General features: G+C 41.5%; 1 protein-coding gene across 2 annotated transcripts in view; it reads right to left on the bottom strand.

Annotated features, from left to right (window-relative positions):
- MYOF (myoferlin) overlaps positions 1–26,548 on the bottom strand; it is a 550,379-nt gene that overhangs the window by 131,347 nt on the left and 392,484 nt on the right. For both annotated transcript variants that reach the window (XM_086922487.1, XM_086922488.1), the window contains 8 exons: positions 19,282–19,455; positions 16,974–17,073; positions 12,418–12,495; positions 8,855–9,036; positions 8,604–8,762; positions 8,393–8,488; positions 6,692–6,853; positions 6,312–6,477 (listed from right to left, as the gene is read on the bottom strand). In XM_086922487.1, coding sequence (XP_086778613.1) covers positions 6,312–6,477; positions 6,692–6,853; positions 8,393–8,488; positions 8,604–8,762; positions 8,855–9,036; positions 12,418–12,495; positions 16,974–17,073; positions 19,282–19,455 — 1,117 coding nt within the window. The remainder of the gene's footprint in view (positions 1–6,311; positions 6,478–6,691; positions 6,854–8,392; positions 8,489–8,603; positions 8,763–8,854; positions 9,037–12,417; positions 12,496–16,973; positions 17,074–19,281; positions 19,456–26,548) is intronic.

The following is a 26,548-nucleotide window of genomic DNA, read 5'->3' as shown; positions in this document are numbered from 1 at the left end:
CATCAGTGCCTCATCTAATCCTGTAACACATCCAACATCCAGTGGCATTAAGGGAGAATGGCCCTTTCAAAAAATGTACACACAATTGCTTGGATTTGACAGGACTGACACATGCACCAAAAACATCACGAAGAAGCTTACACCTAGGAGATACCCTGAAATAAATGTAGAAGAACCAGAAAATGACTGACAACCACCGAGAGTTGTTGCTGGAACTAGTACTTAAAGTTTAAAGAGAACCTTGTGAGTAATTCCACATTTGCCTTTTTTCAATAAAGGGGAAGAAAGTAGGAGTACAGATTGAGGCACTCTGAAACATGCCGATCTAAATATGAGGATTATGTTTGGTCAAAATGGCAAAAGCTTAAGAGGCCAAGTAGAGACCACAATGCTACTTAAGAGATGCAGAAGAAATCTCAGACTATTTTATGGGTGTTTGCTTTTATAAGATGGCACAACCCATGTAGGGTCTTTCAGCTAACAAACCAAAATTCAAATCTGGGTAGAAATTCATCATGGGAGCAGAGAATCCACGCAAACTGTACAGGTGACTTTCATATCTGCATACATGCCTGTTGCTTCCATCATGTAGAAATGATAACCTGCAAAGTCATGGTCAGGACAACAGAGCAATACAATCCAAAGTGCCCAATTCAAAACAAAATTAGTAACACACTTAGAGGTGAGGACAACAAAATGACCTCACATGAACAGAAATAATAATAGTGGGAAGTAACCTCATAAGGGTGACATAGGCACTGCATTCTGAAAAACAGAAAAGTATTATTACCTTCCCATACAAACAGGAGGCTTGAGTAGTGAACTGAGTTGGGACAAATGCAAAAGTTATTCAAATTAACTAACCCTTACAATCAAGTTCTAATTTTGGACCACATTTTTGTATAGAGGTCCCCGTAATTCTGAAACTCAATTTGAAAATAATCAGCACGGATGAGACTCCTAACTAAAAACAAGACACAAGTTAGTGTCTCAAATTTAATCTGGAAAAATTCCCATCAGGTAGAGTTTGAAATGCAATTTACATTGTAGAGGACCTTGCTAAGGTGTAGATTATTTTTAAATTAAGACCCCTAATTACAAGGATGATATTTGCTGTTATTACGATGGATTTAGGCCCAGATCTCTGTACTGGGGTGAATGTATGACATTGTTCTGCATTCTGTCCATCACCTGTAGTTTTTGCATTTGTCGCCCCGAGTGGGATGGGTAATCTCAGACGTGAGTCCCATGCACTCCACACCACTGGATTCGAGCAAGCCTGGCTGAAGACGGCTGGAATGCCAGAAACCGGTCCTCGGAAGCTTGTTTCCGGTCCAGGGAAGGCATGGCTTGGCAGTTCGGGCTGGACTGTTCCCATGAGGCACAGGCTCAGACTGATTTGCATATGGCCATGTCTGAACTGGGGTGGTGTGGAGTGCAAAACAACGATGGATTTAGGCCCAGATCTCTGTACTGGGGTGAATGTATGACATTGTTCTGCATTCTGTCCATCACCTGTGGTTTTTGCATGTGCTGTTACTAAGTCACTATGGACAGTTCACTTGAAACCATAATCCCATAGAGACACTAACCCGTATTTCTAGACATGCTTGGTGATAACAAATTACCAGTCAGAGCCTTCTATTCACAAGGCATGTGTCACACAACACAACTACCATTCAATGATTACCATGATCACATCATAAAATACACAGACATGTGGGATGTGTGTCTGATGTCATAACTGGGGTCCTGCATTTCTTTTTAGAGGTAGACTGACAGCTCCTTGGATTGTTCTGCAAGGAGCTGGCACAGCATTTATGTAAGTATGTATGATAGTTGTATAGAATAAAACTAGCCGAAAAGGTTAGGGGCAAATTGATGCTGTTACTGATCCTGGATGCATAGACTGAAAAGGCATAACATCTTGTTTTTCACTTCTTTACATTTCTTAGTCCCGGGTCTAATGGTGGCCTGGCTGTGTGTGCCAAAAGCAAGAGAGTACCCAGGAATCTAAAATAACCCCCACTATGAACCATACCTCTAGTAACAAAGAACACACAGAAATAGCAAATCCAAACCTCCTTTCGAGTTCCATTAACATTTTCTTCCACCATCAATATATACATTAATTCTTTCACTTACCAATATGGCCATGTATCCATCTTTCCACCCAGCAATCCTTTCTCTCTTTCTTTCTGCATCTTTTCAACTACCTGGCATTCGAGATACACCATCGGTAGAGACGCCGGATTCGCGGCCACACGGAACAGGAGGTCCAGTTATATTTGGACGTGTTACAGAGTTACTACGGAGAACTACCGTATCGTGAAACTTTTCATGCGGAGACTGGAGCAAACATAATTGTATAGATCAAGTGAAACGAAAGGAGTGTTCCTGAAGTACAACACACGCCATTATCAGAAGACAGCCCTGAAGAGTCAGAGCGATCTTCACTCTGACTAAACACGTGTCGGCTGGCGTGACAAAGCTTGGGCAATAAAAGAAAAAAAATTGCTCATACAAGAATAAGTGGACATTCAATTTTTATGATTGTACTGACCGGACTAAGACCAACATTACCCTGTTTTTGAATAGATAGTGTGTGTGAATAGGAAATTGTTTTCTAAAGTCCAGGTGTTGTGTTGCAACATCTTTTGAGGGGTTGAGAGGGTTTCCCCTTTCCTGTGGCACCACCACTCAATTTCTCAGCCGAACAGGCAGTCAGAAACATAGCGGAGCGCAAGTTTTCCCTGAAAGTTAAAACCCTGCATCTTTGTGATTTTTGCCCTTATAAACTATTTGTAGCTGATAAGAAAGGTAAGAGGAGAACAAGTAAAGAACACCGTTAATGGTACTTAAACCAGAGACGTTTCTCATCTAAGAAGCTAAAGTGCCACAATACGTTTAGATGAGCTCTTAGAGGCCCATTACATAAGAACAGCATATCTAATTCATACACCATTTTTACCCAGAGCCTCCCATTCCACATAAAGTGGTTGTTAGAAATGGGGATTTCTGGTTGGCTAAGGCTTGGTTTTGTGTACCACTTTATGCATTTATTGCCAAGTTTGTTTATTGAAATGTTATACAGCCGACCACTTTTCTGCAATTATACTTTGACCCAGGTCGGTGAGTATCAAGGGTTTACCCCGTTATCACCTACCACCCAAGAGCCTCTTGGGCTCTCAACTAGGCCCCATCGTGGAGCCACGGGGCTCGGAATTGCCAAGGAATGCCTTGAACTGGAGTCCCGTTCTGGGACTACTAAAATAATGGTCCCCAAAGAAAAGAAGCACCGGCACAGCGACCAAACAACTGTGCCCTCTCGCTCCCATTGGGCTGCTCTGGGGCGAGGCACCGGTGTTGGGCCTTGCTTTTGTTTTCCCCCAGCCGGCTTCACTTACTGGCTGTTTACGGCAGGGACTTTTCCTCTCTCTCTGCGGCGGGCAGGACAGCTGGGCTTGGGAGAGCCTCCCGGACTCCGTGGGGCTCTCCAACCTCTTGGTTTCCGCCGCGGGTCTCCTGCGGCGCAGCCTCACCTAGAGGGAAGCACCACCCGGCTCCAGGTGCAGGCTGGGTTATGGAATTGCGGCATGTCCCTCCAGGCGAGCCTCTAGGCTCAGGGGCGCGCCAGCCAACCACAGTGCGGCCCTCGCAACAAGCTTCTAGACTCAGGAACGCCTCAGCCTATCCCAGCACGGCCCTTTCCCGGAAGCAAGCCGGCGGCGGTGTTTTCCTCAGTACCGCGGCAATGAGGGGTAGGCTCCCTCGCCTTCAAACGCAGGCACAAGGTCCCTGGCGGGGTGGGCACCCGCTAGGGGTCAAAATAAAGGGCAAAATGCAGGGTAGGCATCCGTTAGAATTAGCAATATTGAGGGGAAAATGTAGGGTGGGCACCTGCTTGGAAATACAGCCAAAGGGGGATCCTCACACCGGGGAATCCCTTGTGGAAGGACAATCGCAGCTCCGGGCTGCAGTAAGAAAGCGGAAGCTCTCCTCCCTAGGATCCCCAGGCAGGCAGGACACAGAGCCTCTTTTAGGAATCAAAAACAAGGGATCCTCGGGCAATCCAGCTACAGTGCCACTGGAGTGCAAGGTTTAAAGAAAGTCTTGGAGCAAAGTAAGGGGGGGGGGCAAAGGATGGGCCCAGGTGCCAGCTCACAGGGCACTCCAGGCAGGTAGGCAGTCCCCAGTGGCGGTTCCTCCTGGTGTCCAGCTGCAGCAGGCCCCCCTCAAGTTCAGGATCAGGGAGAGAACAACATTCATGGGGACACAGCCCCTTTTTATATACACAAATCCTTTGTCTGTGTCTTTAGGGTGGGGGGGAAACCAGTCGCAGCTGGTTTTGGAGCACTGATGTGCTCAGCCCCTCTTCCCATTCACTGGCCAGGCTAGGGTCACCGGTCGCACCACAGGGGGCGGAGCCAGCATTGTGTGGGGAAAGCCCAGCCCTATCCCCGTCCCAGGTGCACTCCTACCTCACATCACTCATGCAGATCTCTCCACTCACCACCGGGGCAGACCCATCCTGACTCCTGGAGCCAGGCTCACTAGCCATCTCCAGCCAATCACAAGGCAGACAGCCAATTCGCATAAATTACACAGCCATGCTAACTTCTAGAAGTGGCACTTCCACACTAGACACAATAACGCCGCACACATCATCGCGCAGCATTTAAACACAGGAGTTCGCACATACCAAACTCGACCCTGCACTCCCCACACATCAGGAACTAACATGGACACATACATTCCCCATGCATTCCTATGGGAGGGCAGGCTAACCTTACCACACGCACTTTACCCTGGGACACAGTGGTAAAGTGCGCCGAAGCCAAAAACAACCAACACCAGGTCACAACTAAAGGCAAAAAGTTTAGGGGTGAACCTGCCAGAAGGGCCAAGTCCAACAGTGGTCTTGCAAGGAGGCACACCAGAAATGTTGATAACATAAAACATTTGCTTAGGAACACAGTTTACAGCAATGCACAGTGTGCATTTCAAAATCTCCTCTTTATGTGGTACAAAATGCAAAAATCATTTAGGGACTTTTAATATGCAAATGCAGATCAACTAAATTAAATGGTTTAAGACATCTAAAATGTACTGCAGTCTTAAATAGGTGGCGGCTAAATGAAGATGCCCAATTGCTATTTTGTTACAAGGAGCTCAATTAACATGCAGAATACTACATTAATGTCAATGTTTTGAACAGATTTTCCCATTAATTAGATCAGTGTTCGCTTCTCCAAAGCCGGTCCTGGAGGGCCAGATCCATGCCAGATTATTAGCATATCTCGATTTACATAAATGTAATTATCTTAAAATTCAGGCATGAATTTGGTACTCCAGGACCGGTTTTGGAGAACCCTGAATTTAGGGCCTGCTCTAGGGCGGTGCGATCTGTGCCACCGCACCTGGTGCTGACTTTGTGGTGAGTGCCGTGTTTTGAAGTACAATGTGGTTTTAAAAGCACCTGCTGCTGCGTTCCTTGCCTCCAGCAATTTTAAGGCAACCATAAAACTGTCAAGATAATTCTGTTGATTGATGAATCTGCTGCGGAGAGATCAGAAATTTGTCTAGTAGAAGTTTTGACTCCTCAAAGTAGCGCAGGAGGTTATAATGCCGGTTTCAAATGACATGTACCATGCAGATCACATACATATAATGTAAATAGGCCAGTGGTTTACTGCTTCTGTCAGAGAGTCCCCTTTGTTACTTGTAGTTTATAAGTTTAAATCCTAATATAGAACACTGAGCTAATAACTATCATCAAAGAGCTGCATGCAAACTGCAAGGTAAAGATCCGACTTATGATTTTTCTGCTAGTTGTTTATTATCCTAATGTTGCAAAAAGGGTTCACTTGGCTAGAAATCAATTCTTATTTGTAAAGCCAACTCCCAACCATGGTGTTACATCTTCAATTTAGATTTTGCGCTTCTCCAGGTCAAGCACTCTTAAACTCTGTCTACCAGTAGGAATGACTTGTGACTCCCACACCTAGTAGTTCTGTCTGGTGTAACATTTCTACACAAATTCACACACTTCTGGTTCATGGTCTCTGTGTAATGTGTATGTGATGGAAAGTGCTCCGACACCTTACATTGTTACAAGTGGCTCTATAAATCAAAAGAAATGCATGAGCGAGAGTGGTTGTGGTGACTTGGAGAAGGTCATTTGGGGCACCAACAATCATTGCCGCACTGGGCGCCACCAGCACTAAAGCCGACATTGACTGAATTAGATTTATAAAGCAATTTCGTGACAGTACTGACACATGACAACAAAACAAGAGTTACCCAGTTACCTCGCATTTCAGGTGCAATATCTTGTCTGGCATCATAGGGATCACAGCGGAACTTTTCCAGGTCCTCAATTGTGCACTGGCCAACCACTGGCTTCCGCCCAAACTGTCTGTGGTCTAGGACTTTAATGATTATTGGGGGTGCATACATTTCATCTTTAGGCAGGAGCTATAAATGTAAAATATTTCTGTTATTGCACCAATCGGATACTGTCACAGTCCCAGGTTTTCAATTACTGGTTATTGTATGTGGGCATGTAACTGTAGTACCGACTTCATTTTATAATATGGATAGAGTACTACAGTGGCAGATTTACAAACAGTGTTTAGAATTTGATTCACGCATCGCAGTATAGACGCTTTACTACATTCTAATACAGTACCACTTTCATGAAGAGGACAGAGCCAGGGAAGTTTGGTGTTTTCTTGAGGTTTTTGATCACTGCAGATTGAACAAGTTCCCCTCCGCATTCCACAACCAGGCTTGGTGATGAAACAGAAGCCAGCTGATAACTTTTCATGTTCCTGAGGCCCCAGGCAAGAATCTACCAAATCAATTGAAACAAAAGCACTTCAGCAGGGAACTATGAAAGGGACACTAAACAGTTTCAATGACTTTAAATGGTAAAAAAGAAAAAGTGTATACAATGAGAACATGATAAGTCACAGAAACATTCTTCATCCCAACAAGAGAGCAGAACTACATTGTTAGGATTTTTGTGGCCAGACTACTTTGTGTTTTCAGCATGGAGAAATGCATTAGGCACAAAACAAATTGAAGTATACATCTGTACACTAGTATAAAATGCTGGACTGTATTAGATACAGTGCGCTATTGCAGTCCATTATAGTATGTAGTTCTGTGATAGTTTAGACTTATTCTGGTTGATTTGTAGGCATTTCACCACGGGGCAAACATTAAATGGTATTTGTCAAAAGCTGGGTGCTGTTCATTTTCTTTTAGATGGAGTGGGAGGCAGGGATTGTTCACTGTGCACTTGTCCCCTTTAAACATTTCCCACAGGCATTTCACCACCTACACTTGCAACGCTGTTTAATTAGGCTACAAAATATCCATAGGCAAGAATGATGTGGCACCAAGGCCGCATACCATGCTGCTTCACTGTTGGTTGACTTCAATTTGCCCATTAACCACATCATTCACAGAGGAGAAGAGCATTAAGGTCTGCTTGAATACTCACAAGCACCGACACCTGACACAAACCCTGGTGGCCACCCGTAAACTGAGACAGAAAAGAGTCAGCGAAACATTGACTACAGTTCACTTTATGTAGGATAATGTGGGCACTAGCATGCAAATAGGACTGTTTACAAGCAGGCAATCAATGATGCTTAGAATCTGTTCACATTATAATCCCTCTTGAATTCCTGTGGAAATTGACTTGTGGTTGGGCTCATGAAGAGCAGTGTACGAGGATGTAGGACCCTGCCCCAAGGCTATAGGGGGATTGCCAGTGATCATATCACTAACAGATGAGCATCCATGTACAAAAATAGCCTGTGCATAAAGGATTACCCAAGTATCACCAAAGATCAGTGAAGTGGTTAGAGAACATCTTGTACCATATCTAATGTGTTCTGCAATGGACCCCAACTGATGAACATGTTCATTTCCCAATCGGAGTCTGTTTTATTAGTATGAGTGATCATGCAATTTAATGATTTCTGTGCCATAAGGGGTTATTAGGTGTGAAAGGGTTCTAGGATAAAGTGCCAGAGACTTTCTATAAATGCTGAAGGATACACAATTACCTTTGTAACTTTGGTTGTAGGCAGCCGGGAGGATAGTGGTGTTGGAAAATAGAAATAAATTGGACCCACAGTAGAGAGTTCATTATAAGGACTTCAGTCATAAGATGCACATTCAGCTTATGTGCAATTTATTACTGGAACATCACAAGCCACAAAGTATGCCATGCTTGTGAGGAAAATGATGATATTTCCCACTTGGACATATTAGGAATTTGTTAGGATTACATTTCCATCAATCAGTCTAAACCCAGAGTAGACATTATTAGTCATATTTGTAAAAGCTACATATTATAGACAAAGTTGGCATTTACCTCAATAGCAGTCAACTGAACCACTGGCCGAATACCTTGAGGCACCATATAAAGAGCTCCTCTTTTCGATGGCAGAATTGGCAGATTACCGCCACCCTAAAGATAACAAAATGGTAGTCAATTGTAGGGCTGTATCACAGAGCAATCTACAACAAATAGCATGTCTGGGTTAAACAAGGTAAATATCTTCAACAAATGTTATAGTATAAACCTTCTGTCGAAGTATAAGTTCAGCTGCAGCAAGGATCTCTCCACAAGGTTTATTTCCACTTATTACTGGATACCAGAGAAGTTTAGGGGAAATATCCATTCCTGAATCAAGCTTTACCATGGGAGTGAAAGTACTTCGTCCCATAAATTCATCCTTTCCCTGAACAAAAAAGGAATAAAAATGAGTTAACTAGCAAAAGTATTCAATCAAATGCTTGAACAATGAGTTTTATAACAAGAACATTCACATACCACTTGATCACTGTCGAAAATTTCAATTACAACGTTTGGGGGATTTTGCATCACAGTTTTAGGGTCTCCAAACACTTCCACTTCATCAAATATAATAGTTTGGTCCCAGGTTGGATTCAGAGTTGATCGAACAATTTCTGATGTTTTACTTCGATGGAGAAAGGACACATGAGCATATGGATCTACAAGATGAAAAATCAGTTTACAATGAAAAAGTTTTGAATATCTAATTTTCTTTATGGAATGCTTTGAAGAGCTGTGAAGTTGAACCTTTCTTTGACACATGCAAAAGATATTAGAGAATACATTTTTTTAAACTATTCACTAGTTTCATGTATGTTTTCATGTATACAACCCTCCACCAGATACATCACTTTCCATAACATCCTCATAAAAGGAGATCGAGAACCTCTAAAGAACAAATTGTGCTCATATGCTGTGCTCCACGTTTTCATGCAACAAAATGAATTTCTTGCAACAAATGAATGGTTTCATGCAACAAATGAATTTCAAAGATTTGATCAATTCCTGGTATAAACCACCAACAGTCCATTGAAACATTTAGGAGTCACTGTGAGACAGGGAACTAGGCCCTGTTCGATGTGTGCCAGATCTTGTCTTGATTAGAGCACATTAAAACACATCTGAACTCTACACATGTGCAATGTGTATGAAAACTGTGCAAACATTAGGCCGGAATGAGAAGAAAAAGAAATAAACCAATATGTGATGATCTGAGGAGTCCCATAGCTACGCCTTTGTGTACTACTATTCACATGCCCTAATCCATGGTGCTCTTGCAACCACTGCCCATGAGTAGCCAAACACATTTGTGCTTTAGCCAGGATGATGAAATGGTGGGTCACTGTGTGATTGGATTGATCAAGAGTAAAAAAACTGCTTAACAAGTAAAATGTATTTACTTGCCTGCTTTAAATGGGCAGACACTGTACTGAGTCTACCAGAACTTCTCAGTAGCAAGGAGGTACTGGTATGGAGAGCACATTCCCCTTCTAGATTTTCTGTTACAGCAATGCTTACCTATAACCGCAGAACTGCAACTTGGGGCTATTCCGGATGTACATGCTGTATATTATTCAGCCTTCTAGTTATGTTAAGTTATTTTATGTTAAAACAATTTGTTAAGTGCACATCTACCCTGAGGTGTCTAGATGCTGGGTCTGGAAAAACATGTTCAACTGAGGAAATATTATTTTGGGGCCTAGACCATCCCAGTTTCTGGGCTTCAGATGAAGCGGACTGTAATCACACATTAGTCCCCTGTGTGACCACAATTTTCAGACTTATCCGTTTGCATTAATGGAAATGAGTGCGATTGATTAAAGCCAATTTTATAATTAGTATTTCATCTGAACTATTTTCTCTTGTACTCTTGTTCTCTGTCCCACCTCTCTGGGAAGGTGAAAGGAGCACACGTGAATGTACAATAGCACAAAGCTGCAAGACTAGATGACTTGTTTCTTTTGTAAAACTATGCTAAATTCCCACGGTGATCATCTGTAATTAGTCAGTTCTCCCTTCACTTGCCGCCAAGGAGGGCAAGGCAAGCATACAGGAGCACATAAATGATTTTACATTACTTGCCCCACTGTCACTGCTTTTTCTTGAGTGTGTACGTGCACAGAGTTTAGTTAACGTATGCATGGATGTCCACATTGCTGCGGCACAAGCAAAGCTAGTAAAAAAAATGTTAGTAATAAACTTTATTCGTTTTTTATGGGAACAAAGAAAATTCATTGGTTGCAGTACAGTAGGCTTAGAAAAAGGAAATATACCAGAGTTGATTGATGACAAAGATAGGGCAAGTCCGTCAGTCGACACAGTAGTTCGTACGTTAGTTATAGTGTAACATAGCTTAAGAGATAACAGATCTTCATGGTGGCAGCATGTTAAACCATTTACCCCACACTTTGTTGAATAAGTCTAGACATCCCCGAACTTCGAATAGGGCCTCCTCCTGGATCCCACACCAGTCGACTCCCCTCCTCCATCCCTGCACTGTAGATGCCCTGGCCTGCGACCAGTGCGCTGCTATGTCTCTCTTGGCCACCGCCACAGCTGTCCCCAAGAGACGCTTGTCCACCCTAGAGCCATCCAGACCATCAAAGACCCCCAGCAACATATGCAGTGGGTCATGTGGAACCTTCAAGCTAGTAAAATATTACTTAGAAAAGCTCATGTGTAACCATTATCTCTATTAGAATGTGCCCCAGACTAAATCAGTTTAGCTGTAAGAATCACATAAAATATTCCTTATTCAAAACTCGCGAGACAATAGGGCCTGTATTGTAGCTGGGAAAACCAAATGCAAGTACTGTAAATTACAGGATGAAAATCCCCCACCCATCTCTATATACCAAGGCTTAATTATTGGGCCGGTTTGGCACCGGTTTTAGTGTTCCTGGGCGAACTATTAACCTTATGTAGGGGAGCTCATGAGGGTTTTCAGAGGGTGGTTTCACAATGCGTGCTTTCAGAACAGCACTTGTGGTTATTGAATGAGGGAGTTTAATCAAGAGGGTAGAAGGTAAAACTAACTATTGGTGAAAAAAGAAACATTCATTATATTCCCAATGGTGGGTTTAAAAGCGGACAGGGATTAATTCAACCCCCTTAGAGAGGCAAACATCTTTCTGGCCAGCAGGCACTCTCAATGGAGGTGTATTGGCATTCGTAAAGACAGAGTAGCCTTCTTTGCTATCAAGACGCATTAGGTTCACGCTGAAACCTGTTGCCTGGATAGACGACAATTTATGTCAAGGTGTCCACACACTTAGAAATGAAAGGAGGAACTAAAAGGTGCAAAGGAGGGCTTGCCAAACTGGAATTAAATCCCATAATTAATATCAGGCCATAAACATTTACTGAATCAGTGAAGGGAAGGTCACCAATGTGGCCCCCTAATGTACCTTTACCAATCCAATAAATAACTAACCAAATCATGTAACGAAGAGTTGCTTTAACATACAGTTTGATGCAAAAGGGTCGGGAAGCAACAAATACAGTAATCACAAATGCCATTTTTACGAGATTAACTTTTAGTTTTTATTTGAATATAAATTATCTAATTGTTTCAGGAAACTCTCCACTGAATAGGATCGACAATCAGGGCCTTACCTATCCCACATAATACTTAGAGAATAAGGATCAGCATGAACACATGAACACTGAATTGTAAGCATATTCCTATCATCATTTTTTAAATTTCTGGTGCAGCATTAGTCATCTATGTGTCTTAGTTCACCGCAACATCCTGCAGATGTAACTAACTAGGGAGGAGATGTGGCATAATGGCCCTAGCTGCCGCTTTTGAAGCCTAGAGATCCTGGTTTGAATCCCGGCCTTGACAGACATGACATGACATTGTGTGATCCTCAGCAAATCACACTCTTGGTGTGCTTAAATATGTGTAAAATGTTATTGTGTGATCCTCACTTGATATACACAGTCTTGTAGAGTGTTTCCTGATGCCTCATGTAATGTATAGTGCTCCACTGCTCCACAGCTAGGTTTGCGTTATATAAATAATAAAACCTACATACCTGAAAAGCTATCTTTGTCCAGCGCTGTAAGAGCCCTTGCTTGGTACAAGTAGCAGCGAAGGTGATAACTGAACATCTCTAGAAGAGGAACAAAAAGGTACATAGGTGAGATGATGGAGTTTGCAAAACAAACCACTAAGCCCACATTTATTGCTATCATAGGAAGGTAATGCAAATTTACAGCTTGCAAATCTAACGTCCAGAGACACATTTTATTCCGAATTTATTATCAATTTCGAAGCCAGTAGTATGTTTTAAACAGTAAAAGCAGCAAAATCACAATGGTTGCTTGAAACAGTATTTTGATGCGATTTTTCATCCCCCGCCAGACTATTCTTTTCAGATTAGCCTGTGTTCTGCCATCTCACAGTCAACATCACCATTACAGTTACACTGATCAGGTTGGGTAATCATAACTCCCTATACAGAGGCACTTTAGATTGTGTGCAGCTTATTTTCACTACTTCAATAAGTTACCTCACAGAGCCATCTTTTTTGTATGAATTAGGCGTCAATGCTAAGTTGTCCCCGAAACTGGTCTACCTGTTTAGAGTACAGGACTTACTCAGGAATTAATAGATTTCTGAGCTCTGGTTTAAATTAAGCAAAACCACTAATGTGATGTTAGTGTGCATGTCTGAAAGCCATAGGAGGGTCTGAGACTAATTTTCACAGAGTAGATGGTAAAGAACGCATGGACTCATTAACCTTTGTCTTTGTCTGTGGTGGGTAAGGGAAAGTATTCTTCTAGTTCGGTCTTCTAAATTGCAGTACTTGTGCTTTCTTAAGTAATTGGTGCTAATCAACAACATCCTGGCATTTATGGTATGTGCTTTTATGTTGAAAACTCAAAGAAAAATGTAAAAAAGGATTAGAAGGTAGTTCCGATACGGCAGGTTTATATCGTACATCGGCATGGTACATTTAGTATGGATGGTATGATGCAATATCATTTTAGTTGATAGTTTTAAGTTTGCCCTATGTAAACATTTTCCAGGCATCTTGGTTACAAATCACAGCATTCTTAATGACAAGCAGAAGCATGTACTCTAATTCATAAAGCATACAATTTGCTTATAGATGAGTGGTTTGTTCTATTTGGTGAGATCACTTTCATAGCAGCAGTGCTGCTTAAGTTTTCCGAGTGCATGTGTCAAATTGGAGCTAGGAAGAAAAAGGTTGCACTAGATAAGGTTCCGAAGCTATCTGCCAAACTCAATGAAGGGGCTACTTTGTGCATATCAGAAGACTCCTTGCAGGTGGTGCAGGAACATCATGCCTTCGCCCCAGGATTCTGTGAGAAAGTGGGTTATTGGTTCAGGCAGGTTTGATCCCTTCTTAAGCAGCAGCCACAATTCAGGTCAGGGTGAACCACAAAGTCACTAAATCAACATGTGCTTAACCCGCTGGCAACTTAGCCCAAAAGCAGTCAGGCTTAACCTAAAGGCAATGTATAAAGTAGTTATGCAGTATTTCATAAAGTGAAAACAGAACACAAGAAGAATTCCACACTAATTTAGAAAAAGAGTAGAATTTAACCAATAATTTGAACTAAAACAACAAAAATCCAATCAGTAGGACCAGAATTATGCAATTTCAAAGGTTTAAGGCAAGTATAGTGCTTAAGAGCACAAAGCGCCACTCACAGTTATCTGGTCATGTGAGACTGGGTGAAAGCCACAAGTTCAGGCTGTCCATGATGGAGCAGGGCCCAGATACAGGGACCAGGTTAGTCCTGCTGAAAAAGTTACCTTCTTAAGTCCAGCACTAAAGGAACATTTTACTTATCCTGTAAGAATCTATTTGTAATGTGTAGCACTGTAGATTCATAAGCTTATCATTATCCTGCCATATAGTGTTGGGCTCAGATGATTACAAGTTGTTTTTCTTTGAAGAGTCTTCAAGTCATGGAGTATAGTGACTCCTCCGGTGTGCATTGCGCATGTTGCTTGGCTCCTTTGTTAGATTGTTTTTGGCTAATCGGGTGAGCGTTTGAAAAGAAGCAATAAAGTGAAAGAATAAAGAAACATGCATTTAATTGTGGCTGTGTGAATTACAGTACTGAATATATTAAGAGTTACTTCAACCAAAAGCTTCCAGGGAGGAGGGTGGGTGAATATGAATCTACGGCACTGCACACTACAAATAGATGCTTACAGGGTAAGTGACCTATTCCATTTGTAGCATGTGTTGGCGGTAGATACACATGCTTAGCATGGAATATAAAACAGTCCTCCTCTTTGCAGTGGCTAGCAATTGGTTGAAGTGCTCGTTTGAAATAGTGTTAAATACAGCTTGACCCCCTCTTGCTTGTTGATGTGTGAATACATCAACACAGTAGTGTTTCATAAATGTATGTGGGTTATTCCATGCTGCTTCTTTATAGATAATTTTTATAAGGATATTTCCTAGAAAAGCCATAGTGGCTCTTTATTTATGTGTTAAATGAGCCCATGGTGGTACCGCAAATGCCCTTTTGGCTTTTTGATAACCTGTTTGAATGCATCTAACTATCCATCAAGCAATTCCTGCTTTGGATATAGGTGCCCTCTGGTGAGGTCTGTTAAAAGCAACTAAAGGCTGTTGACGTTTTCTAAAAGATTTAGTTCTATCAATGTAGAACATAATAGCCCTTTTAACATCTAATGTATGTAGGGTTTGCTCTGCTACTGTGGCTGGATTAGGAAACAACACTTGTAGCTCTATGGTCTGACTTGTATGAAAGGCGAAGATCACTTTAGGTATAAATTTTGGATTAGTAAGCAGAACTAATTTGTTAGGAATACTTTAAAGCAAGGTTCTTGGAGAGTAAGTGCGTGTAATTCATGTATCCTTCTGAGAGAAGTGAGTGCCATTAGAAAGACAACTTTCGATGTTAGAAACGGGAGTTGACATGAATGAAGTGGTTCGATTGGGGGCCCCATACCCTGGTAAGGGCAATGTTTAGGTTCCAGGCTGGGGCTGGTGCCCTCTGGTGCATTTTACATTAAATCCCACACTGGCATCAGTGCAGGTTTAATGTGCTGAGAGGTTTGGTACCAAACTTGTCAGTCTTCAGTGTAGCCATTATGGGCTGTGGAGCTCGTAATGACAACCTCCCAGCACCATATACTCTTAATGGCATCACTGCACTTACAGTGCCCCGGAATGGTCCTGGGTACTGTAGGGGCACAGGGCTCCTGCACCTGTGCCCACACCTCTGGCATAGGGCAGCCAGCTAGAAGGGTGACTGAAGTATGCCAGGGCAGTGGGTTCTGTGGGCATGGCACACAGGGATGTGTGCCATGTCGACTCTTTGTTTAGTTCTGTACTTAGGCACTCAGCCTGCAAAGGCAGTGTGTGGGTGCCAGGGTACAGGGCCCCTGAGGGTGGCACAATAGGTTCTGCAGCCCTCAGGGGTCTTCTCTGGTCACCATGCCCTGGGCACCTATGGTACCATTTACTAGGGGCTGACAGGTGGCCAGAGATGCCAATTGGGCTTTTAGTTTCAACACATTTTAGGGAAGGAACACAGGCCCTGGGTACCTGGTTGGCAGGAACACAGGGCACACTCAGTCAAAGTACATCAGCAGTTCAGGAACAAGTGGGGGCATACCAATGCAAGAAAGATGGCACTTTCTCACAGAAGAGAGTCACTTTCAAGATACTCAGCCACACCTACAAATTCCTCCACAACACCGGACCCCAGTACCTCAACGAAAGGAGCTCCTTCCACGTATCTCACCGACCTCACCCTCGCTGAAACCCCACACATCCGCAAAGCCAGAACAGGACGAGGAGATTCCTCCTACATCCCTGCCAAGACCTGGAACGAGCTCCCGATTGACATCAGACGTGCCCACTCCCTGAACATCTTCAGGAAAACACTCAAGACCTGGCTCTTTGACTGAACGGAGCTGCTACCCCCCACGCCCGAGACCCTCACGGGTAAGTAGCACTCTTACAATCCCCCTGATTGATTGATATAGATCCCCCCTAGGAGTCTGTCATTTCGCCATATCATTCAGCAAAGGCAGCATTCCACAGGGTACCACTCCCCCCTTCCTTTTTCCATGCTGTTCCAATGTCCTCCTGCCCCACTCCTTTCTCAATTGTCACATGTTCTATTGCTGCTTACCGCATCACCACCAGCCGGTGGATGTAGATGGGCAGTTCTTCTCCTTTGATTTATTGAGATTAATAAAAAGGTCTTAAACTTAAAATGTTGTGGCAGCAAAGTAAATAATTGAAGAAAACGCAGGGTCCTAATTTCAAGCTAAATGTAATGATGCATCTGTAGTTTAACAAAAGGTCTATTTCATCTCAACACCTGAATGTAATGGGAAGACAAATTGAACCTTGTAGTAATCCTCAAAATGCCAAGGCCTTGATGCAGAGTCCATCCAAACAATGGCAAATCATGACAAAACATTGAAACTATTTACTGAAGATGACTAACCAATGGCCGATTCTCTCTGTATGCTTATTTTTTGTGCATTGATTAGAAGAGCTCTAACAGATAAACTATATGTAGCAGGACCTAAAATAGTAGCTGAGTGCAAAATAAAAACACTTACTGTCAAAGGTGCAAGAAACGATTGGAGTATTGGCACCAAACACAGTAGTAGCAGACTCCTTTTCTTGGGTCTTCTCACCCTCCTCACTAGAGTCTGCTCCCTAAATTTAAATGGAACAATTAAGACATTATGTGCTTCCAGAAGCCAAAATATAAGCTAAGCATATCGCTAAAAAAAGAGGTATAGTAGAAAACATTTGCTTGCATTTTTATATGATGAAAATGTTCTGATTTATACTCAAATAATTTGTGGAAAATAGTCTACTATTGTGTGGAAAATGAGAGCATCAAGTCTCATGTACGCATTCATTTATGAGGTATCACACCTCCTACTGAGAGCACGCAAATGAACATGGAAATGGAGTGGTTTACCTGGTAAACATTGTGTACAAGTATCTCAGATGAGCCAGCCTCATACATTTTCCCGCTTGCCACAGTATGTTGAACCCCCCCTCATCCAAACTGATCTCCATGGCTCCATTTTTGTTAAGTCCTTGCAATGCCGTGCCTACTTTCAACTTTCATTGTTGATCATCCTTCTTTCCCATATTTGTGTGAAATTCCACACACATTTATTGCTCACCCAAATAAGATTACTCATCCCTGAGATTACATTGTGATGGATACAGAAGATTTTTCATCTTGCCCGGATACGTTTTAACTGAATGACTATCTTTATATTCAACTCCTCTTGTGGTGCATCTATCACACGAAACCTAATCTGAACAGACTTCTGCTTATTCTTTGCTGTTAAACTCCTTCTCATCCATTACTGCTCCTCAGCTTTCCTACAAAACTATGTACATTTGGTATTTTGTTTGTGATTTCACACTGCAATCTGATAATCCTTTCTATACCAAGTAGATTTAAATCACACTTTCATTCATAGTTTAGTTTCACTCTGTAGCTTTAGCCAAAGCCAGATTAATTACAAATACAACACAACAATGTTGGCCACCAGATAATGTAATGCAAAGCAGATTTTCAATGTTAAATGCCTCTGTGTCTAAAAATTCTTTAATCTCTGTTGAAGTCATCGTTACACCTTTATCAGGTAACCTGTACCTCTGCTGCATTGTTACATACAATAGTAGTTCTTAAAGTGACCCATGAGACAGGGCGTTTCCAATCTAAGATAATTTGAGTACACCATCGAAAACTAACTCCATTCCTTAATCACTGCTTAAGAAGTGCTATTCTCCGGTGATCTTTAAGGTCCAAGGAAACCCTCTCTCTCAAACTAACAGGAGGTACTGAACAATCCCAATCTTTTCAGTGAACCCTTCTACAAACACACAATTTTTTCTTATCAATATAAACTGCCTTTTAACTCACTTTCATTTTCTGTGGTCACACACTCAGAACATCAACATACATATTCATGTTGTGCATTGTCCAGGTACTCCATAAAGTTATTTCTGGATTATTGATTACAGTCAACTTTTTCAAGTTTGCTAGTAGATTTTTGTGTCTTTATCTCAGACGTTTTATGATTAAATAGTACACACTCATTCCCACCAGCAAAACCTCAAAGACACAGGATCACTTACACTCTGTACATGATGATTATTCTTGGTAATCTAATTGAGAAGGAATGCCGACCAAAAGTTGTTTCGGGCCATTGGTCTCTAATGTCCATTGTCCAACCAACTATACCAGTGTGACCCATAAAAAGCGTCATTATTGACCTACTCTAACACTCCATAAAAAACCAATTTAGGGGGACCCTTGGGCAAGAGGGTCAGTATTTTGTGCTATACAGCTTCATTTATGTAATTCACAAAAGGCTGAGTAGGGATGATTTCTGTATCAGCCATGATCATGTTCTAGATGTCACAAGTCGTATTTTGTCATACCCACACATCAGCCGTGTCCCATGCCTATATGTCTTCTATCTTGGATTTCAAAACCTGAACACTGATGGATAGTAGAATCTAACCACCTCAGGTGTACTTGATGTTTATTCTGCACACCATGGCAACACCTTTGCCCGATTTCTTGCACATTCAGTGCACTTCTAGATGAGTGTTTTCGCACACAATCATGAAAGCAGTTTGTTATACAAGAACCACTCTTGCTGACACTATTGAGCACTATGTAGGGAGTTCATACTCATCCGATTCTTGGCATGAACTGTAATATGCTAAGCATGTTTTGAAGTGGCTGAATTTCACACCAAATGTATGAGAGTCTCAAGACCAAAGGTTTAATTGTATGAAATAACAGTAACCAGCCTTTTTGGTCTTCCGTAGGACCCAAGCATCACAATTTAGAATACCATGAATAAGGGTATTCTCCATAATACTTACTAGAGCACCTTCCAATTTAAAAATAGCTGCGGAACCAAGGCTTTCAGAAGGAGACATTTTTCTTCGCCACCGTCTGCGACGGTAATTATCCGAACTGCGCTCTTTCAAATGAAACTTCCAGCCAATCAGAGAGGCATATTCCCATCCTTCACGATCTTCAAGAGACATGGCATCCTGCAAGGAAATTATGAGAATCCGTAAATGAGCAAAATCTTTCTTGATATGGGATTGTCTCCGTCTATTTTCTTCATAATTGTATTACCGCAGATGATATTTGTAAAATAATCTTTAATGTCTTAAAGCACAATGTCAAATATATAGCAGCACTATTTATAGCAACAGATTGTCCCTTGATATGTTATTTAAGTCTCTTGTTGATCCCACACAAAAAAGGCAGATCGGTAAGATTCATGCTGCAGAGGCATCTTTAATGCTATCCTGCCCATGCCAGACATTGAGCTTTCAAAATCCTGCAAAGCTCTGCAATGGTTGCTCAGGGTCCGGTTTACCACGAAAAAGACAAGCAAAGATGCCAATAGAATATCTAATGAGGCTATAGCGATCTCGTATAATGTTGTGGTTATTTATTGGTTTCTTAAAGCACATTTATCCAAGGTTCTTAATATAAACCACAAAAACAGTATACTGTTCAGGATAAAACCAAAAAGGAACAACAAGGTTCCACTCCATTAGCTGTAGCTAAAAGGGACCATTCAGCAGTTTCCTAAAGACAGATTATGATCTCAACAGAACGAAATAGAGGATCATTCAAAAGCTGAAGAGCATGAAGTGTGTATAAATGAAAGTGTGAAGGAGCACAAAGAGGTTAAGGAACAGAAAGAAAAAACTGATAACCACTGCAAAGGGACCTAGTTGTACCCTGAGATTAAAGGAGTGTTATAGCGGAGCAATAGAATGCAGATACCTCAACATGGTACAAATATAGTGGAATCTGAAATGGGATGAAAGAGGCAACCAACAAAGGTGAGCAAGATAAAGAAAGCTATGTTGCAATAATTGATTGTAAAATGAGAGATGCAGGCATTCAGAATAATCTGAATTAGTGAGAGACCAATATTTTGGAAGCATAAAATAAATTAGAACATCATTTATTTCACACTAAAGGGTTAAGCAGAAGTTTAAGTGTACAAAAGATTAGATTTTCAGGATGTTATGAAGCTGTAAGATCGTGTATCAAGAGGGAGAGAGAGGACCAGATCGCTAGTCCGTATCCCCAAATTATATAGAATGTAATCAAAAAGAGACTAGCTAAAGTTGAGGGCGGATTAACAAGATTTAGTATTTAAATCTAAGTGACTCAGTTTTGTTTCGTCAAGGGGTAGTGACACCTGGTAGGTGTGCTCATGAAGCCCTCACCCACCAACCAGGTTGGTGGCATGCTTCATCATCGGGCCCACCCAGTGACACCTAGCGTGTCCCAGGTGTGCTTCGACGCCTGATTGCAGCGGAGCAGGTATATCGCTGAGTGTGCGGTGAAGGGTGCTTTGAATGTGAATTTAAACGGCTTGGCGGAGGTCCCAGTACCCGAAGGTGAATTCAACTTTAATACCTGGGCCACAGTCAGCGGTTAAAAATAAGGCTTTGGGATGTTAGAGGCGAGGTACGACCTCCCACATCCTTTGGTGGGTCAACATGTTTCAGCCAGTGCCTTATGAATATGCTGGCTTTCTTCAGGACAGATAAAAAAGTGTGTGCAATTAAAACTAGTGGGTGTGTGATTCAGACTATGTGTCTACACGCCCTAAAGTGTTTATCTATGTGTGAGAGGGGGATTCCCTTCCCAAAAAACACGCTAGTTATAAAGAGTTTTTGCTTCAAGGTTTTGAAGCGGCAAGGGGTTGGCCAGCATTTCTGGCCAGAGCCTGCTTTGGACCTGTAGTGCCTCCTTCGCAGAACCGGTCCTGCGTAGGAGACAGGACTTCACAACAGCAAATAAGTTGTCTAAAAAGTTAATGGATTAGTTAAAGACAACGCCACATTTTCTAGCTCAAGATGTCAATAGGATAGTGGTAGAACAGAAATACAATAGAGGAGAGGTTCTTGCCACAGAAGCAGGAAATCCTACCTTTGATAAAGGACAGGGTGATAAGAGAAAACAATCCCTTTCCATTAAACTAAAAATAAACACAAAATATAGGAATGAAACCAGTTAAGAACAGTACCACAGATCCGAAGTTTAAACAGCCTACAAATGAGAACAGAGTGAGTTACCAAGTTGAAAATAGCTGGGGGATCAAGATGAAAAAGAACAGTGTGCATGTTATGGCGAACATTAAGCAGAACTTCTTAATTTGCAGTGGGATGTTTCCTGCAGTGGGCAATATAATTATAAAACACTTGAGCGTCTTTTGAGATGGCAATGTTCTTAAAGACCTCCCATCTAGAACTCTCCTGTGCCATTTTTTTTCTTGTTTACTAGGCCTCCTGGGAAGGTGTTTTCAATAACATCGAAAAATAGACACGGTTTGTAATAATGTGCATAATTAACGTGTAAGGTTTAATGTGTTTAAAAATGAATATATGCAGTAAGCAGTTACATGTACTAGTATTAGTCTTCAAGTGGGTAAATCAACAATGCTTGGTGTGCTCATTTAACAATAACTATGCATACAAAGTTTAATTCCTGACTTTTCCATTAATATGTTTCCCTAACAAATAACATTTGCAGTAATGTTTTCATATATTTTCAGAGAATGTTTCAATTTACACAGAAAATCACTGTTAGAAATGGCTAGAACTTAGTATTTTAATGGAGCAGTAGAGAGATCATATATGAAGATAAAACATTCTTAAAGGAAATTAACGACTTTCTTATCTAAATGTTTTTCTTTTCATTATAGTGATGTTTAAACTTCTACTTGGACCATTGTTTGAAATTGGATATTAGAAACTTGATATTAGAAGGTTAGAAGTGTAGTTTAAATGTGGGAAGGAGAACTTGAATGAGAAACTGACCCACATGAATTTAAAATCATTACAAATTAGTTTGCGACCTAACATTTCTGTCTATGGACTATTGTAATCCTGTGAGAAGAATATGAGTGATCCTGTTCCACGAAGAGCATCGATAGATGATTGGCTAGGTGAAGGATGAAGACTGAAGCGCTTACATTCGCAAAATGTGTTCTCTATATTAGTGCGTGTTCAAGAGAAGGTTTTTTTATCCACTCTTCCCCACACTTTACCGGATACTTGTCCGGACCCTTTTACCCAGACCAGTACATTTATGCCATGTTGCTTGAGAGTCTACAGGAGTTTCTTGAACCTCTCTTTATGAAAGTTCTGCTTTATCAATTTATTTTCTATAGCGGACTGTAATGCTGAAGCTTTATGCTTTTTTCTCACTCGCTCGGAAACTAGGACCCTATATGGGTTTCGACACCTTTACTCTATAGGCATTCTTTCCTTTAAGAACCACACTTTAATGCATTTATTATATTTGATTATTCAAATTTGAGGTTATATTTCCATCATTTATTTATGCTTAAGATTATTACAAATTTAGTTTGTGATATGCCAAATAAAACAAACTACTAAAAGATTTGATTCATAAAACCATTTAACTCATAACTAACACATTATGGAGTAAAAATAGATTAGTGATTGTGATTATATTTAATGTGATGAACAGCTCCTGATCTTCTCTAAAATCATGCTAAAGATCCATTACACCCAGGAGACCCAGAAAGTGGAGATTAGCCCATATGGTACACCGCAATACTTTAATTTTAACCAAATCCTCAATCCAGCACTCTGCTATATACTATTACTCCATCATAGTTGCTAGATCCATAAGTAGGAATCCTTTTACATATCTACAGACTTAGTCTAAACCAAGGGTGTATTCTAAATCAGGGGGTCAGCGGATTCACAGTAGGTCTAGAAGCTGTTCTGATTGGTTGTAAAATCTACACACTTTACCTGCCAGGCTTTGCTGGGGGGTCAAACAATGGCAGAAATGGTAAAGTCAAAACATTAGCTATTGTGTCATTGATTTAGATTGTTGGCTTGATTCAGACTGAACTAGTTGCCTCATTATTTATTTTCCTATTGGATATTATATGTTTCTCGAATGTAAATTGAACCCACAGGTGTCCCAGTCTACAAGATGAAAGTCTGAGATGACAGATGGACAGCTAACAGATGATCCTTTCTAATCACTATCAGTCATATCTAAAACTAAATTCCAGCTAGGAAGATCAGTCATATTTTAGTCTATACTGCTCGTTATGGGCCATTGGCAAAGGTGTAATCCCTAGGAGCGTCTGAATTGGTTATACCAATACATGCCCTTAGACCACCTTCTGTGTGTGCAATACTAAATATCCCTCTCCTGTACACCAAACGACATCTCCTGCCTAAATCTCTTTTTTTGTGACTGATCTATAATCATTTGGAAGTTAAAAGGTGGTGGTAGAGTCATCTTCTAAGGCAAGTGCTGTTTTCCCTTTCGTTGTCGGAGCTTCAGGAGGGGATTTGATAATGGTATCAAGGCAATGTAGAACTGTGTACTCTACACCATTCTCTGTTTGTCTACTATAGATGTTCAAAATTAGTTGCATGAAAGAACTAAAAGATCGCTGTAGTTGCCGAATGTCCATATGGTTCCCTTATACGATACGTCAGTGTGGTACACACCCAAATTATTATTCTCCCTGAAGGTCTGCCTCTGGTCTCTTTGAGAAAGGAGTTAAAAATGTGGTGTAACCTTGAAAATGCATTGACAGACCAGGTTTCTTGAAAAGTACAAAAAAGGAAGGCTGATACAAAATTGCACCAGTCAGGAGAACTGAGTTTCTGAGCGCGTCCATTTACATTGCAGCTCAGCATTTTGAAGTGTGCATCAACAGTCTGACACTTTATGCAAGCTAAGCCTGGCATGACTGCAACTCTAGAGTTCAATAAGTTGGAGAGGTGAGTAACTGGCTCTAGCTCATATTTGCCTGGATCTGACCTGAGCAGACAGAGATGAGTATTCTATATCAATACCAGTTTTACCCTATATGAAACTAAATGGTGGTGTGACCTGGTCTTCTTTGTGAAGGAAAAGCCATTTATGTTTTATGAATGGCGATGCTGGTCCAGTTAAAAACCGAGAACACTCTTCCACATTGTTGATTCATTGTTTGGCTCCTCAAATATTTGGTATTTTAAAATGTTCTACAGGCTTAACAGGGAAGGCTTGTGATTTCTCTAAACCAAACAGAGTATCTGGGTCAGCAGTGCCTCAGAATCTTCTGCCTTGCACACCTGAAATTCCAATCCACCAAAACAGGACTAAAGTGTAGAACTAATCAACAATACATTGTATAGGGCGAGAGCATTGGCTGTCCATTGATAACTAATGGAATCACAGTACTGCATAGCCATTGTGCAATCTAACCATGTAGACTATTGGTGACATAAGTTCTCCCAGTGGATGGGCCACTATTGGGCAAGGTCTCGTAAGCAGTCTAATCTTGCAATGAAGAAGCTGCTCTGCCTTCCTCGTCTTTAAAGAGGGACAAGGAAAAACACAAGAAGAGAAGACAAAGTATGTATGTACTTGTGTGTGTTGAGAGAAAGGGAAGACGAGAGGGAGAAATGGGGAAAGAGGGAGGGAGATGTGAGAAATGTGTGTCTGTAGAGTCAGTGGGTGTGAGAACAGAGGAAAGGGGCAGTGAGAGAGGTTTTGGCAATATAGCCTTTAACTGAACTTTGCCATTCCTACCTGTTGTGGACTTTCATCTTTAGCAACAGTAATGTTGATGTAGACTAGTATAGAAGCGTCAGTTTGTTGGCAATTAGTGGCAATTACATTTAATGTAAACACACATAGCTTGGTATAGTAGGAAAAATACATGCAGACCTGTGATTCTGTAAATATTACATAAATTTACTCTGAGTTTCAACGTGCCCGGTGTTAAAATGACCATCTTTTGCATGGTTTGCCCCAGATTTGTCTTCTGTTCAACCAGCTTTTGTTGGGCATATAACACTGTGTACTTTGCCCCTGCCAACCAGTGGTAAGGTGTTTGAGATCTCCCTTTTAAACATGGTAAAACTGAAATAATTCTCATTTGCACATCTAATTTACTCTAAGTCTCTGGTATAAGGTACTATATGTACACAAGCATGTGAATTAAATGCTACAGGGCTGCAGCACTCCTTGTACTGTCCAGTAAAGTAACACTGCAGCATTTCTCTAGGCCTGCCACTGCAGCCTGGGTGTGCAGTCTTAAATTGCCATTTCGCCCGAGAAAACTAAACCTTTAGCCAGACCTAACCCTTAAATTGTAATACTTATAAGTCCCTCCTAAGGTAGGCCCTACATTTCCATATGGCAGGGTACATGGTACTTAAAAAGTAGAAAGTATATATTTATTTTTTACTTGCCCGGGCAGTGAAAAATCTCCAAAGTCGTTTTTCACAGTGGCAAGGCTCGCTCTCCCGGGTTTACACTATTGCATTTAATATGAGCTACATCCAGTTTGGGATGAGCCAGAAAAAATGTTAAATGACTTATTTTAATATTAATTAAAAACTCAACTTGATGATTTTATTATTTTGGAAACTACACTTTAAAATTTGTCATTTTAATTTTTAAAACCAAAAGGCTTTTCAATCGGTGTACAGCTGTCACCAGACTCCTGGTGGCTTCCTTGTGGTCAGATATGGATTGCTCCTAGACAGTGGACAAAGGGTTCTGGGTGTGAGAGGGACGCTTCCCTTGACAGGATGGTCTTTGAGCTGGGCTCAGCCCCTCACAGAGCTTCAAAGGATGCTTCTCCTATCACTAGCAGATGAAGCTCACACCTAGGCTTGCCTCCCTTTTGTCTCTCTAGTCGGGCTGGCTCAAAAAACAGGAGGGGCAGAACTGACCAGGACTGTTTCAGCACGTGATTAAGGACTTGCCCTTCATCCTCAGAACACTCATTGACTGGTTAATAATCAAATGAAGGATTGAACTGCTGTCTAGTGAATCTGATGGTAGGCTGGCCCTACATGTCTTGAACCCATGACCCAATAGTGACCCCCAAGGGTCAGTTGGCTGCCGACATGTTTGAGCTATAGGGACACTGCAAGTTCCAGAGGCTTATATGTCAACAGCCGCCTCTGTTGGAGTGAGTCTTAACCCCCACATGGTTCCACCAAGTCCTGGAACCTTGGCTTGTGTTACAGTTCAAATCTCCTGACCTCAAACTCGAAGTGGGACTTAAAAACGTTTTGCCTGGAGAACCAATAAAGAGCAGGATCACCATCAAAG

Source organism: Lissotriton vulgaris, chromosome 5 (assembly GCF_964263255.1).
Source record: "Lissotriton vulgaris chromosome 5, aLisVul1.2, whole genome shotgun sequence".
In the NCBI taxonomy this organism is placed as follows: domain Eukaryota; kingdom Metazoa; phylum Chordata; class Amphibia; order Caudata; family Salamandridae; genus Lissotriton; species Lissotriton vulgaris.
This window is presented reverse-complemented; position numbering and strand designations above follow the sequence as displayed.